The sequence below is a fragment of the Typopeltis vanoorti genome, chromosome 2, assembly GCF_054136105.1.
Source record: "Typopeltis vanoorti isolate ZY-2024b chromosome 2, IOZ_Tvanoo_1.0, whole genome shotgun sequence".
Lineage (NCBI taxonomy): Eukaryota > Metazoa > Arthropoda > Arachnida > Uropygi > Thelyphonidae > Typopeltis > Typopeltis vanoorti.
Window position 1 is genome coordinate 143,550,480 of NC_143550.1, and position 17,513 is coordinate 143,567,992.

A 17,513-nucleotide genomic window follows, 5' to 3' on the forward strand; every position below is an offset into this window, starting at 1 on the left:
ACAGAAAAATGGTTTGATGTTAAATTTGGTGTCAGACAAGGATGTACATTATCTGCTCTATTATTCATTATCTATATGGATCACATTATGAAGGAAAGTGGTATTAAACATGATATCAAAATTGGAGATGTTAATGTCAGCTCTTTGCTTTATGTGGACGATGTAGTACTTATCAATCAATCCACTACCAGTCTGCAAGATTCCTTGACTAAATTGAATAACTGTTGTAATAGATATGGTATGAAGGGTCAGCAATAAAAAGACAAAGACAAGGAAAATAGGCAGAATCGTTGAAAATGTCAACGTGTGGTTGTGAACGGAGAACCTGTGGAACAAGTAAAACATTTCAGCTACTTAAGCACGATTTTTAGTGAAGATGGAAAATTAAATATGGAAATAGACAACAGAATTAACAAAGCTGGTTTGGTAGGAAGTCAATTGAACAAATTCATATGGAATAAGAGAGAAATTAGTCAGAACACTAAATTAACTGCATACAAGACAGTGTTCAAACTAGTTTTAAACTATGGATCCGAGAACTGGGTCAGAGTAAAACACTTGACCAAAGACTAGAGACCACAGATATGAGAGTCCTCAGAAAGATTAGAGGCATGAACAGATGGCATCAATGGCAATATCATATTAAAAACGAGGATATTAGGAAAGAACTTGACATTGTCAGCATCCAGGAATTGCGTTAGCAGAGCTAATCTCAGGTGGTATGGTCACTTAAATAGAATGGTAAAGGAAAGGATTATCATTACACGTGTCTCTTCCAGGTTGGCAGGAAAACGACCCAGAGGAAGACCAAGATATACGTGGATTGGTACTGTACAAAGTGCCTTAGACAATAGAAATATAAGATCTGATAATGTTGGAGTCTTGACAAGTTACAGACTGATTTGGAGGAAAATTGTAGATAGGAGAAGTTAGTAATGATGTAAATTTTTCATGTAGTACTACTATCATATCCTGTACACCCCCTTGAAGGTACATGGCAGGAATTTGATGATGATGATGAAATAAAAATTTCTATTTAATTGGAAAATTTAATTCTTCTAATGCATTTTCATTCCATGAAAGGAGTAGGTGGCATTCTTTCACCCTTAACTTTCTGGAAATCAGTAGATGGCAAATGACTGACTCACTATCACCAAGGTTGAGTGCATTCCCAAAGCCTATTAGATAAGAGATATAGGAAACTTTCCTAATCCTAACTAGTATTAATTTGTGTATTTTACAGCTGATTTTCCTGAGTTGTAACGTTAATAAAATTAGTTTATTCTCAGAGAAAAATATCTACTTGCTTGTAATATGATCAACCATGGCAGATCGGCTGGAGAAATAACTTAAAAAGAAAAAGAAAAAAAGTTCTAGTTGGTGACCAGAACTGAACTTATAATGGTCTTTTTTCTCCAAACTTAAAATCATGAAAATTACTATGAGGATGTGTGGACCTAAGTGGATGTAGTACATATTTAAGCAATGTTTATTTTTCAAAATGAAGGTTTGGAAAGTCTAAATTGGTAGTCTAAAGTAGAAACTCTTAAGAAAGTCTAAAGCAGGTTTGTCCACGTGGTTGAGAACTTGAATAATAAATGCACTTTTAGAACACATTTTTCATAAATGATCTGATCATCTTATGAATGATGACATGGAGTCCTAAACAACTCACCCAATGCATTATGATATTTATTATGGGTTGAATTTAATTTTTTAAGTGTTTCAAATCACGATGCTATCAAACCATTTTAGGACAAGATATGTACTACACCAAGCAATGAAAGTCATCTATTGCCCAAATTTACACCTAAATTTTTGATAGTTAAATAAAGCCCTTGCACACTATAATCTGTTAGTATTCTATTAATTCATAATACTCCAGATAATGCACTTTTGGTTTATGATTAGTTTATTTAAAATGCTTCCAATTCATGTTGAAAGTTTGTCCACCAAGAAATTATATTCTTGGTTTAATCCTTTATCCAAGTTTTTCACACACAAACTTTATTTGTAAGCAAATAAAGTTTATGTGTGAAGTAACTTCACGACTGGGCAACTTGCATACAGAGGCTAATGACTTCACATCACTTGCCTTAGTATCCCATAATACAAAGTAAGTATCCTTATGGACATGTATAATGCTATGCATTATGAGAAAGGTTACCCGTATATGATTTCAACCTTTATTGAGGTATCATCAGTGGGAGCCAGACCCAGAAGTGATACCAAAGTTGAGTTGAAGTAATGCAGAAGTCATATTTCCATACACAAGCAGTCAAAAGGTGTCACACCTTATTACTAAAATACTCTGGATTAGAGATAGATGTTGAAAATTTTTCCATTTGGTTATACTATAAATTAAAGATGACAAGAAATTATATTCTTGGTTTAAACCTTTACCCAAGTGTAAGCAAACTCATAATGCATAGCATTATACATGTCCATAAGGATATGTGCTTTGTATTATGGGATACTAAGAAAGTGACGTGAAGTCATTAGTCTCTATATACGAGTTGCCCAATCATGAAGTTACTTCATGCAGACACTTTGTTTGCTTACACTTGGATAAAGGATTAAATGAAGAATATAACTTCTTGACAACTGTAATTTATAGTATAATTAAGTGGAAAAACTTTCAACATCTATCTCTAATTCCAAGTATTTTAGTAATAAGATGTGACACCTTTTGTTTACTTGTATATGGAAATATGACTTCTGCATTACTTCAAATTTGACATCACTTCTGGGTCTGGGGCCCACTGTTGATAGTTTGAATTTTGGCAAGAGAAGCACTTTGGTTTTCTTTCATTTGTTTTTCACTTTCATTTTATTTTAATGGTGTTAGTGATGGTTTCACTCCCAATAGCACTGTTTTTTTTTTTTTTAAAGTAAATATTAATATTGATGCTAATGCAGTTAATATCTGCATTACAGGATTCCTTTTGCTAGCATCACGGGATAATTTAATTCTCAGTTCTCCCCCCCCCCCCCCCCCCCACAATCAAATGCAGAGGTTTTAGTCTTTACCAATTCCTCCAAGGGTTCAGACTCCAGGAATTGAAATTTCAGGATATGATGAAGCGAGATGATTCTTGTAGATAACCTTATATGTTGGTTCGACATACTTCTAATTTTTTTGGAAATGACAATGCAAACTAAATTATTAATTATAAAAATCTTCAGGGATCACAAAACAATGATATGTGCACACAGGCACGCACGCTATGCAAATGAGGCCTGAAAGGCAAATGAAGTCAGCTAGAATCCTAAAGGTGCCTCTTAGCGGACTGATGATCTTAGAATGTAAGCTTCCCAAATTTGGGGAAGTCTCATGCACCCAAATTTGTTGAGGTTTGGGAAGTTTTTCAGGGCTGAGGTTGATTCAAGAAATAATCTGTCATGCTTGTACTTGCTACAGTGTAATAAAGTGGCCTTCTTCCAGCATATTCTGTGGTGGGTAAAACTGGATGTAATCCTTGTGTTTGGATATCCTGGTAATGGTTGTCCTGACTGTTTGGCTGTAGTATGACAGTTTGTTTGTAACTGCAAGGGACCTGGTCTACTCCAGTTAGGCATAGGGAAAGTGGATGGTCTTTGGTGGAGCAGATAAGAGATGCCGATTCTCATGTTGTTTGTAACTAGTTGTGAGGTCATATTTTCTAATGATTTTTGTTAGTTTTTTGGATGTACCCCAGATATATGGAACAGTGATAGATTTAGAATAATCTCTGCTATGAAGGTGAGGGGGATTAAGTGGTTTTAATATTTTTTTGATTTTTTGGGGATTGTAACCATTGGCTGAGAAGGTTTTAAGGATATAGTGAAGTTCAGTAATTAGGGCATTGTTATCTAAGCTGATTAATTTTGCCCTGTTATATAAGGTTTTTATAATCCTATACTGTTGGGAGAGGGGGGGGGAAGTGACTGCTGGTGAATGTATCTACCAATATGTGTAAGTTTTCTGTAAACAGAGAAAGCCAGGGATCCATCTGGCTGGCGTGTAATCAGTGTCTAGGAAAGGGAGACTTGTTGTTTACCTTTTCAAAGGGTAAACTGAATCCTGGAGTGTTCATTGTTTAAGTGTGTTGTGAAATTATGGAGTGTATCCAGGTCATGCAGCCAAATGATGAACACATCGTCCATATAGTGTAGTCAAACAGTAGGTTTATGTAGAGGAGAGTTTAAGGTCTCCATAAAGAAGTTGGCCAGGAGTGAAGAGAATGGGGAACCCACAGCTGTCCCCCTCTATCTGTTTGTAGAATTTTCCTTGCCAAACAAAACAGCCTAAGTTCATGGTGAACTGAAATAGGGCTAAGATATCAAAGGAAATTTGGCTTGGTATCTTTGAGTGGGACATTGGTATAACAGGTCCCTTGCAGGTGCAAACTGCCCTACTACGACCAAACAGGCAGGACAGCCAATATCAGAATATCCGAACACAAGGACTACATCTGGTTCCACCAATAAAGCCAATCAGGACACCCACCACAGAATACACTTCCCAAATATCAACAAATTTACATTCTAAGATCGTCAGCCCAATGGCTAAGATAACCCAATTAGCCCACTAGGACCGATTTCAGTTGACTTTCTTCAGCCTCATTTGCTTAATGCAAGTGCCTGCATGCACATATCATTTTTTGTGATCCCTGAAGATGGCAATGTAACAATGCTGAAATAGAGGTAGTTATTAAAGTTTTTATAATTAATAATTTAGTTTATGTTGAAATTTCCTAAAAAATTAGAAGTATATTTAAAAGAGATAGTTGGTGCTAGTAAGATTTATTCTTTCAGACCGTATGATGGAGGGAAATATTTAATTGCAGTTAAAGATATGGAAACAAGAGACAAACTATTACTTTTGAAGGCAGCACATTTATTCCTATAATAGTGGGAAGTAAGGTTAAGATAGTAAAAATTGCAAGATTTCCAATGGAATATATAGAAAACAGTAATGAAATTCTTATACAGACATTCTTAAAATGGAGTAAAATTAGTAATATATGAAAAGGTTTATCAGGTGAAGATCCAAACTAGTTTTCTGGTGATGCCACCTTCACAATGGATATGAAGATGCCTGTACCAAATTTTATCAACATCAGTACAACCTGAGTTATGGTAAACTATCCCGGAGTACAGAGGCAGTGCCTACATTGTGGTTCATACGATCACTTGGGTGGCAACAGCTCCAAATACTAAATGTTTCAACTTCATGGAGATTGGACATATCACTAATCAGTGTCTTAAACCGTGTTAGAAATGAGAAAATGAACATCGTGTTAACACCTGTCCTTTCAGAACTTTCACTGAAAGAGTGGGAGCACTGGTAGAGCCAAACACCGTATATATCAGAGGCAATAAAGAAGAATTCCTGGACCTTCCAATTACGTCTAGTAAAGACAGAACTTTTAAACAAACTACACTTGGTAAAATCACAAAAAGTGTACAACCAAATCAACCAGAAATTAGCCTCAAAATTCCAGAACTGCAGGAACCACTTTCCCAGTCAAATATGGATGGAACAGCATCAGTTGAAATTACCAATAATGAACCTAGTATAACAACTGAACAGATACAAGACAAAATGCAAACACATGAAACTATTCTACAAGGAGAAACTGGAGAAGAAATAGAAAAGCAAATAAGACAACTGAAAGAACTAAATATGCAGACAAGATCATCATAAAGGAGAAATGAATGAATAAAAAAAATTGATAAACAAAAAAAATTAAAAGATGTGTTAAAAAAAGGAACCACATCTAAAAGAAAAAGAAATAATAAAAAATGTAGAGATGGAAAAGGTTGTAGATCATCAAATGAAGACTCTTGAAGCTCTGAAGAGTTTATGGCCTATGAAAAACCATCTAATGCCAATAAAGGGAAAGCAAGAGATACAATTAAAGAAAAAATAATAAAGTTTACTAACTCAAAGTTTTCTCAGTACAATTATCATCTACATGAAAAGAAAATAACTAGCTTCCAAATCAAGAACAATAGGCATGAAATTCCAATAATAGAAAGCAACTGTAAAATGGAAAATAGTTTACAAGAAGCAGGCTACACAATTGCTCCTTCACAGATTGAACAATTGCTCCTTCACAGATTGAAGACCTCATCAGGTTCATCCAAAATCTAGAAGTTAAAGACTTACCAGTGACATTTCACTAATCACAACAACACTTTCTGCGATTATGAGAATGTATGAGAATTCCACAGGTAAATTAAACGAACTATATGGAAATTTAAGCTATGCCATAATATCAGGTTTATGTTTCTCGAAGAAACATACTTCTGCAAATATAAAGATATAAAAACTTTATATCTTTATATGGATAACAGACAGATGTCCACTTTTTTCTTAATGGAGCTTTGGAAGATTTAACAGGACTGGAGTAATAAGGTTTTTTAATGTTTATGCTCCATCCAATGGAACAGTTGGACAAAAATTCTTCCAGGAATTGGAGCCATATTTATATGGTGCCCACTACATCAAAGCAGCTGAAGACTGGAATTGTATTGAAAATCCCACATTAGACAAAATAGGAGGACACACCAGGAGTGGAAAAGTGGGATATGCTCAGTTAAAAATATTTCTCTACAATGCTCAACTTGAAGACATATGAAGGATTTGCAATCCTAATCTTCAGGCTTACACATGAATCAAAGTATTGGTACCCGTCTTGATCAAATTTAAGTCTCTTCTTCCCTTATAGATAGGATAATTCAGATAAAACATCATGACATCAACATGTCAGATCATAATCCAGTTCTACTTAAATTTCACTGCATGGAACAAGTAGAGATCAGTTCTGGACAATGGAGACTTCCACCAAATCTTCCATTGATCTCCATCCGTTGATGGAGATGATTGGTAGTAGAGCTTCAGTGTAGTGGTGGAGATAGTTGTATAATAGGTGTCCTCCCACGGTGAGTCTTCGGACTCCTTGGAGGTGTCACGAATAATAATAATAATCTTTTCAACCAAATTCCAGACCCCAATGTTCAAATTGGAATAATGTTACCTGGAAATGAGATATGTGGTTAAAATTCAAACAAGCAATAAAATATAATATGATTGAATATGGAAAGGAACAAGCTTTCCTCGAAAGAAAAAAGTTGAAAGACCTGTATAAAGGAGAGAAGCTGGTTTGTAGCAAAGCAATGGTACATAATGTAGCAACAACATTAGAAACATTAATAGAGATAGAGGTGGAAAGGCAAAAACAAGTAGAAGAAAGAAAGAAATTTTAAAACAAGAAGAAAGCTGCACTTAGCAGATAGCCCTTAAGCTGCATTCTGCAATAGACAATTCAATAAATTCCACAAAGAAAGGGCTATCACTCAAATCTGTGTTGATGGAGAAGACATGTCCATCACTCAAGACATTCTTGACTCCTTTCAAAAACATTACAAAAATCTGTTTGAAAAAAACAATAGCACAATGAGAAATTATAACTCTTGGAACATTAAGGTTTTCTTGTTCATATCCAAGATGCACTTGACAGACCCATTACACCATCTGAAGTTACCACATCCTATAAAGAATGCCAGACAAGAAAATCCCCAGGACCTGATGTTCTAGGGATAGAACTTGACTATGAGGCCTGAGATTTTATTCTTCCCATTCTAGTTATACTATTTAATTATTTTCTCTAGCCAGGAGACATACCAAGTGAATTCGTAGCAAGCCATACTGTCCTCATTCCAAAACCTAATAGAGAACATACCTTAATCAGCAGCTGGAGACCTATTTCTCTATCTAATACTGACTACAAAATATTTTTCTGTATTATCAAAACAGGCTCAAAGTAGGAATGTGATATATAATTAAAAGAACACAGGTGTGTGGAGTTCCAGGCCGAATCTGTCTCTGCTACGCAATCTGCTCCACTTAGTTAATCTTTTTTGGTATTTTGGAAAAATTCAGCCAGATCAGTGGATTAACTGCTAATACAGACAAGATAAAATTAAGAATAAATTAAGAAAAAAGAAGAAAGAAACCAGTAAGAATAAAGGCTTACCAATTATATAGTAAGCCTGACAATTGCTTTGGTCCAGCTGATACCAAGAAGTGAAAAAGGAATTTCTTCAACTATCAAAGAAGCATGGAGGATATGGGCTTCCAATCTTAAAATTCTGCCATTTAAGCAACACAGCTTCAAAATTCCATAAAATATTGCAGACCTTCTCCTATGCTACCTGGGTTTTCATATTCCCCTGTTTGGAGTAAACGATTATAAAGGTCCAAAAGTTGAGATTGTTCTGAATAGTACAACACTCTGTGCTTAACTCTAAGACTGCTACAACACTCTGGCATTGACATTCTTTCCATTAATAAAAGTAAAATTTGGTATAAAGAAATCGTTAACCTCTTTTGCCACAAACTTCCACAGGTGGGTACTGACAACAACACTTTGTTTTATAACTTATTGAAGTTCCAAGGATACCCTAACAGGAGGGATCTTGCTTGGAGAATTGCATATGGTCACCTTCCAGTCAATACCATCAAATGGAGGTATTTTTAACATTGAAAATCCAATCTGTAACACCTGTTACTTACCAATTGAAAACAGAACATGCATTCTACAGCTGCCCTCTTACCTTGCGTATTTGGAACAGATTATGTAATGTGTTGGGCATTCCAATACTTAGAACAGGTTATTTTTTTCAGCACCCATCACCTGTCAGGAATGGGTAGAGAATTTTGATTTTTATAATTAATGAATTAAAATACCATTTATGGAAGGTGAGAAAGAAACATGGATTTGAAAACCAGCAAGAGAAAATCCAAATGCTTTATAATATTGTACTGTGGAAATTTTTTTGTTCTGTCACATGATTTTTGTATTTAGGAGATATATCATTTGGAGATGCCAAATTTTTGGCTAGATGATATAGAGCACACACACATTATGCAACATTCAACAGGGGGAGATAAAAATTTTATCTATTTTTGCTATGAGAGGTTTTGTAAATGGTTCCATCCTCTTAATTCAATGAGGTCTTATGGTCAATTGCAGGAATGGCTGGAGAGGTATCCCAAGCAGAGAAGGCCAATTCAAGGCAGTTAAACTCATAAGGCTAACCACCTGGGTATGTCGACTTTGCGCTTGAGTTTCAATTGGTCTTTTGGTCATTCATCTATATGAGATTGGTGAAAAAGGAAAACTGATAGCCTTTGGCTATGATATAAAAGAGCTGAGGCCTTTACTCTATCTCTCTGTCTTCTCTTTCTCCTAATACTATCAGGCTCTCTTGCACCCCTATACTAACTAATCCAGGGCTATGATGAGCACCCCTTACTTTTTCACCTTAATAAAGGTTAAAACCAGTCTGGGCGGTGACCCTTATCGATAAGGATACATGCTTTGTAAGTGATGTGAAGTCATTAGCCTCTGTATATATGAGTTGCCAAGTCGTGAAGTTACTTCACATGCAAGCTTTGTTTGCTTACACTTGGATAAAGAATTAAACAAAGAATATAATTTCTTGACATCTTTAATTTATAACTTCCAATTCATTTTGTTACTTAATAGCAACATCAAAAATTAATTATCACTCTAAGCAGCAAATACTTTTAGTCATTCTTTAAAAATGTTTTTAAATTTTGAATAGCCTAGAATATTAACCTTTAGTAAGTTTTTCACCGATGTGTAAATTTCTCTGATGAAACTGATAATAAAGGCTACTGGATAAGTTATTAATAAAGTAATGCAATAAATCCACAAGAACATTTGTGTATCAAGGAACTGTAAAAGTGAGATTAAAGACATTGGTAATACTCCTTTTATACTAATAACTAGTTTTTTTTTTTTTTTTTGGGCTAAAGAAATAGTTTACATATTTATCTTTGCAGGCTTTTATCTAAACTGTGGGCATGCTGAGAAATCACTATCCTATGTCTAAAAGTTGCACATAATTGATACAGATTTAGAAACTGATGTTAAAACAAGTGCTATATCTGAAATGCTGGTTGTTTTTGTACTTCTTTTCAAAAAAAAGAAATGGAAAAATCTATCCATACCCACACACATGCAACTATTACTTATTTCATACAAAGTAACATTTTAAAAATATATGCTAATATATATATACAGTCATACCCCAAAGTTACGCGGTAGGTGGGACCAACAAAAAGTGCGTAAGTCGAATTCGCGTAACTCGGGGTATAATTTTGCATGTAATTTATATATACAAACATACAAAATATTAGTTAATTGGGACCAAAGGTTTACAAAAACACCTATATTTTTTAAGAAATATAATCATAATTGTAGTTTTTCATACATAAAAAAAAAGAACGTTATTTCGATGTCAATGGTTTCATAAAATCTAATAGATTCGTCTGACGGCATAATGTCTTTTTCTTGTCACGCAAAATTTCTTCATAGCAATTTAATGATTTTTTTCATTCCTTACCTTGTGGCTACAATTCGTTCCTCGTTAGAATCTATGTCCTCCAAAATCTGTAAACCTTTCTTTTATGATTGTTCTTACTATGGATTCCTGTAGATCGAACTTCTTTACTAGCTCACAAATTTTCATTCTGCCTTCAAAATCCTTAATAATGTTGAGTTTTGTTTCCAAAGTCAATGTTTATCTTTTCTTGCTAGCTGTAGAAGAATTGGACTTGCTTCCTTTGGATGACATTATTATTTTTTATGTGATAAAATTTTTATCAACAACATAGCATTAAACAATCGCAAGGTTTGTAGACTATAAAAATCGTGTATGAATAAAGACCACGCGAAACACGTCAGTGCTTGTTCACAGCATGTGCAACACTGGCAAATGTGGCTGGCACTGGAAAGATACGACTAGTGGTGAGGCATGAAGCAGGACGGGAATACATACATATAAGAAACCGCGTAACTCCGGATTTGCATAAGTCAGGGTATGACTGTGTGTGTATATATATATATATACAGGGTGTTCGGGATAAATTTGACATATTTATAATTAATTATATTTTTCCGTAAGTTACATGTATTAACACACACTTCTCTTCATTTAAAAGTTTGGACCCTTCTTCATTCATATACAAGATGTCAGAAAGGATGGATAGCTGGAACCCACCTGAATCATGGAAGAGAATAACTTGTATCATGATGATTCGTGCCCGCCATCAAAATAAGGATATTACGACTGCTGCCCAATGCTCCCTGAATACAGTAAAAACAATCAGGCATGAACTAGAGACTTGCAATGGTGACTACGAGGATGTAGCAAGAAGAAAGATCCCTAGCAGACGATCTGATTGCGTTCGTACAGCAGAATTCCTCGCAAATCTGCAGGAACAGGTGTTGAAGAACCCTGGCATTGGAATTCGGGCTTTGTTCGTGGAGTTGCTAACTGTAGTCAAGCCCTGGATAACAAGGGTAGCCAATGGTAGGCCGTATGTATGGCAGCAGGATTCGGCCCCTTGCCACACCTCTGGGAAAAGTCAAAAATGGTTGTCTGAAAATTTCTACGACTTCACCAGTCCAAATGTTTGGCCTCCAAACTCCCCAGACCTTAACCCCATGGATTATTTTGTATGGGGCGCAGTTGAAAAAGACACCAATCGCACTTCCAGTAATACAAAAGCCCAGTTAATGGATAAAATTAAAACAGTTTTTGCGGCCCTTCCCAGGGAGACTGTAGCATCAGCTTGTTCGAGGTTCCGAAGCAGAATTGAAGCTGTGATCGATGCTAATGGTGGTTATTTTGAGTAAATCTTGTTGATAGTATTGTAATTAACTCTGCCTGTAATGTTTTTTTGTCAATTCATTAAATTTAATAGATACAAAGAAGATTTTCTTTTTCCTTACGAAACTGTCAAATTTATCCCGAACACCCTGTATATATATATTTTTTTTTTTTTTCCCAGTCATATGTAAAAGATTCTAAATTTTTGGCAAGATTATAATATCAAACTACTCCTACCCATGATTAAAAAAACTGAAAGCGTTCTATTTAATAATGTATAAATTATACATAACGTAACTTTTAATTCATACAACAATAAAATAAAATGACTAACAGTCACATAGCTATATTTCGTGTACCATGGTTTCGTAATTAATGATTATGATATAATTATTGTGTAGTGCAGTATACAATAAGAATTAATCAAAAAGCAAAATGTAATTAAAAATTAATGTAAAGATTACATTAATAAATATTAAGCATTAAATATACTAAAAGCAAACTAATAAATATTTCTCGTGGAAAGGCTTAGACGTTGGTTATGCATTTTTTACTAAATAATTTAAGGAAATTACAACGTCAGCTAGGATATACATTAAAATAAATTTTAATATACTTCAATATTTCGGCAAGGTAAGCTGAAAGCTCTATTGTTAGATCAGGCTACATACCTCCCTATCGAGTACAATCCCACCAACTCACAAATGAGAAACTCTACAGGCTCCTTAAGAAGGTCACTTCTTGGCCTGTGGAAATCACTAACAAATTAAAACCATTTAACTCTCCATACCCTCCCGTATTTATGGACTCCCAAAAATACATAAGGAAAATGTGCAATACGTCCCATAGTGGATGGCATTGATTCCCCCACATACAAACTAGCTAAACATTTGGCCAAAGCTCTCTCACACTATACTGGCAACACACCTTCACACATAAAAAACTCAGCCCACTTCAAAGCCAGCATAGAAAATCTTACGCTCAAACATAATGACATAATGGTCAGTTTTGATGTCTCCTCCTTATTCACAAATATCCCACTCAAAGAATCCTTACAGCTAATCCATGCTAAATTTCCTCCCAATATCACAGCCCTATTTCAGTTCACAATGAACTCAGGCTATTTTGTTTGGCAAGGAAAATTCTACAAACAAATAGAGGGGGACAGCCACTCTCCCCACCCTTGGCCACCTTTTATATGGAGACGTTTGAAGAGAAAGCCTTAAATTTTGCCCCACAAAAACCAACCGTTTGGCTTCATTATGTTGATGATGTGTTCGCTATTTGGCCACATGGCTCCGATGCACTCCACTCCTTCCTAACACACTTAAACAACCAACACCCCCAGAATCAAATTCACCCTGGAAGAAGAAAAAAACAACTGCCTTCCTTTCTTAGACACACTAGTCACCTGCCAGCCTGGAACCTTGGTTTTCTCAGCCTACAGAAAACACCAGGCAGATACATTCACCAACAATCCCGCCACCCCTCCTCGCAACAATATGGAGTCAGTAAGACACTACACAACAGGGCTAAACTTATCTGTTCAAATGACAATGCCCTTACCACAGAACTAAACCACATTCTCAACACTTTCTCAGCCAATGGCTAAACCCCCCCCCCCCCACCAAAAAAAAAAATATTGAAACCAGTAAACCACAACCCCTCCCCCTGGTGTATTCCAGGTCCCTTGCAGCTGTAAGTTGTCCTACTTTGGCCAAACAGACAGGACAGCAAATATCAGAATTTCAGAACACAAGGACTACATCTGGTTTCACCAATACAGCCACTCTGGTCTTGCTGAGCATGCACTGGATACCTGCCGTAGAATATGGTGGAAGAAAGCCACGATAATACACCACAAATATGAAAGGCTTTTCATGGAATCAGCTTCAGCCCTAAGAAACAATCCAAACCTCAACAAATTTGGCTGCATGAGACTGCCTCAAATTTGGGAAACCTACATCAGAAGACCTTCAGCCCAATCGCCCAAGAATACCAACATTGCCCGCTAGGGGGCACCATCAGGACTTTAGGAGAAATAATAGCTTCCTGCTTCTTCCTCACTTACTGTTTGCTGTGCCTGCGTGCATGTGTCTTGTTCTTAAGTTTCTTGAAAATGGCAACGTGACGTTGCCAAAATACTGAAGTATATTAAAATTTATTTTAATGTATATCCTAGTTGACATTGTAATTTCCTTAAATTATTTAGTAAAAATAAAAAATAATAAATATTTGTTATTAGCAAACTAATTGGGTTGGTTTAACCTGATCTCATAAGTGTATTAAAATTACAAAAATACCGGATCATGTGGATATATATAATTATGGACAAATTTTTAAAGATGATTAACAGAAGCAATACTAAGCAGTTTGATAAAAAAGAATTCATAAAATAAATTTCAGCAGTAAACACAAATGAAACTCATGATTTTTGATATGTGAAATAATTAATATTCTTATTTCTTTATTAATATTCTTTAATAATTAATAGCCGCTTTTACTACAAAAAAATATGGCTAAGATTTTATAAGAGAAATGGGTCAAGTTTATGTTCACGTGTATGTTCTTGAGCTAATTTTATATATGAACAGGAGTGCCTTATAAAATTAACCATGTTAAAAGGCAATGACTCAAAACTATTATATTAATTGGAAGTCATAAAAAATTTGCTACAGTATGAAGGAAGTTTTGCTTTATTTCAATATATATTAACAAGCAGCTTTTTAGCTTATGTGGTGCAGTACATGAATTGACATAATAATGGGCAGTAGAGCTTACAATAGCTTCTCTCGGCAATAGCAATATTTTGCTATTGCTATATCAGATTATCTCAGTCTTCAGCAATATGAAATGACCAACCAAAAGTATCAATAATTTAATCAATCATACATTTGTTTTTTAGTATCACAACCCAGTATCCTGGTGGGAGAGAAGACACTATTTCTGTAATAATAAGTCAACACTGGAAAAATCCTATAAAGTGTTCCTCCAATTTGAGCTGCTGGAAACAAATTACTAAATCATCAGCAATGTCCCTGACTCTCATAGTAGATATAGATACAAACTGATACTTTCTCAGAACACATAGGTAACAAATCCTTTATATCCATAATCCTTTAAGTACAATCAATTCAAATATGTGAATTCTTCTTCTCTTCTGTCCTCAAGATGGGTTGAGTCCCACATGGACAAGAGCCTTCCACTGTTTTTTTTGTCTAGAGCAAGCTCTTTCTGTGCCAACAGCTTAGAAAAATTTAAAGATAAATTGTAAATTTGTCTTTAAAAATTGCAATGACAGAGAAATGAATGAACTGCAAAAAAGGTCTCATTACAGCAAACACCATCATAAACTAAAAAAAATTCCAACCAGAGCCCCAGGGGCACAATCCAATACTAAAAGAAATTCACTATAACAAACTATTTCTTTGTTCTCTACAAATTCTCTATAGTGAGAGTCAACTCTGCTCATAATTGCTTCTTAATGAAGATTATATAGATTGACTGATCATTAGGAGGAAAAAGAATAAACCATTTAAAGTTTACTGATGATATTATCTTCTAGGGAAAAATAAATCAGATCTTCAGGAAATCACCACAAAATTAGCTTAAACTCTTAAAAAATATGGCTTAACCATAAGTACCCAAAAATAAAAATAAAAAAAATGACAAATATATGTGCTTCTGTCCAAGGCAGAAGTGATGTAGCAAAAACTGAAAAAATCCTCCTCGAGGATACAGCACCAAAAGTTCATCAGTTTAAATACCTGGGAAATCAAAAATCTAGATGGCAGATCAAGACAGGATGTTGGAACAAAAACTGCAAAAGCAACAACAGCATTCAAAAAACTAAAACCACTATGGACAGATAACAAGCTTATAACTTCAAACAGATTACAGCAACCTCTTTTCATCTTCCTAAAAGAAGATGAAAAGAGGTTGCTGGCATTTGAAATGAGGTGCTATAGATGACTCCTAAAGATACCATACATACATACATACACTGATCACATCCCAAATTTTGAAGTAAGACAAAGAACTAGTTCTTTCACTGATCCAAGAGATAACATCATAATTAAGATTCAAAGAAACAACTTACATGGCGTGGTCACATCAGCAGATCAAATGGTCTACTAATGCAAGTTCTTGAAGAACTTATTCCAGGAACTCAAAAAAGAGGCAGAATAAACCAAGAATAAACTGGATAGACAATATAAAAAACTGGACAGGTGCTTCACTTACAGAGCTGAAAGCAAAGTGTCAATCAAGGATTGAGTAGAAGATTTCTGTAAGGAATATTTCCCAATATCTACTCTACTCTACAGGCCTTCATGGACTATGGGATCATTCAATGATATTAAAATCTGGCACTCATTTTTTTTTAAATACCCTATAATGAATGATGCATATTAAGGTTTTTTTTTTTTTTTGTTATTATGAAATTAGCAATTTTCTGGTTATTCTGAAACTGGAAAAATTTTCCTCAATTTCTCAACTACTTTCAATAATAATTTTCGTTTGGTATGTAAAATCCAATTAATATGTGAATACTGAATTAATTTAATTATCATTGAAAATAAAACAAACTAAATTAGATAAAATAAAAAATCATGTTTCAACATTTAAAAAAAAAAAATATTTGCCATAAAACATTAAAAAAGAACATTTTTAGTCAATGCAAATATTAAAATAGATATCTACCTTGATTTTCATCTCTTTCAGTTATTAGCTTTTTTCCAGTAGACCTTAAACTATCATTACTATCTTCACTGCTTGCTTCATTTCCACTATCTAATGACATCTGTTTTCTCATTTTTCTCCTCTCCCCTAATTCATTTTCTTCTCGCTGTCTTTCTCTTAGTTTTTCTTTCACAGATTCCTGCAAAAAACATTACTATATATATTTACTGTGACAATGAATATATTTTGTTTTAAACTCAGTGGCTTTCCCTTAGTTTTTCTTCCAGATCTTCCTATACCAATTAATAACAATAAAAAAAATCACTGTACAAAAACAATGACAAATAATATAATTTGCATATTACTGAAAATAAGAGCCAACAGGCTTCACTTCGGCGAAGTAGAATTATTCAAAATTAAGTGGATATTGAATACCACATTATTTCTTAGCCAAATAAGAAACTCAAAGATAGGAAATCTAATTTAAGAGTTTCATGCGAATGCAGAAAACTATATAAAGTTCAGTGAGTTCAAGCATAAGCCAACACCTGGTAGTGCAATGCTAGGGCGACTTGTAGTAAAGGTGGAACAAGCTCCGATCAGTGTTCTTAGTATTTTCCCATAATGTAAAACACAGCTCCTAGGAAATGTATTACTGTTCTACATTATGAGAGAAGGTCACTACCCAGACTGATTTCGACCTTTTTTGAAGTCTCATCAGTGAGTAAGTAGACCTAGATGCAATACTAAGGTTACAAGAGTCAGAGCTCATTTCTTTACTGTACGAGTTGTCAAAAGGTGCACAAATACAATCACTGAAAATAAGAACCAACAGGCTTCACTTCGGTGAAGTAAAATTATTCAAAATTAAGTGGATATTGAAGTTTCTTATTCGGCTAAGAAATAATGTGGTATTATTTCTTATAGCCGAATTATATATTTTTTGAATAAGAAATTATTCAAAATTATGTGGATATTGAAGTTTCTTATTCGGCTAAGAAATAATGTGGTATTCAATATCCACTTCATTTTGAATAATTTTACTTCACCGAAGTGAAGCCTGTTGGCTCTTATTTTCAGTAATTGTATTTGTGCACCTTTTAGCAACTCGTACAATAAAGAAATAATCTCTGACTATTGAA

The 17,513-nt window shown here is 34.6% G+C and overlaps 1 protein-coding gene across 4 annotated transcripts in view; it reads right to left on the bottom strand.

Moving 5' to 3' along the window:
- The window catches only part of E(z) (histone-lysine N-methyltransferase E(z)), a 516,600-nt gene that overhangs the window by 153,628 nt on the left and 345,459 nt on the right, over positions 1-17,513 (bottom strand). For all 4 annotated transcript variants that reach the window (XM_090413305.1, XM_090413314.1, XM_090413324.1 and 1 more), the window contains one exon: positions 16,393-16,570. In XM_090413305.1, the coding sequence (XP_090269431.1) occupies positions 16,393-16,570 (178 nt within the window). The remainder of the gene's footprint in view (positions 1-16,392; positions 16,571-17,513) is intronic.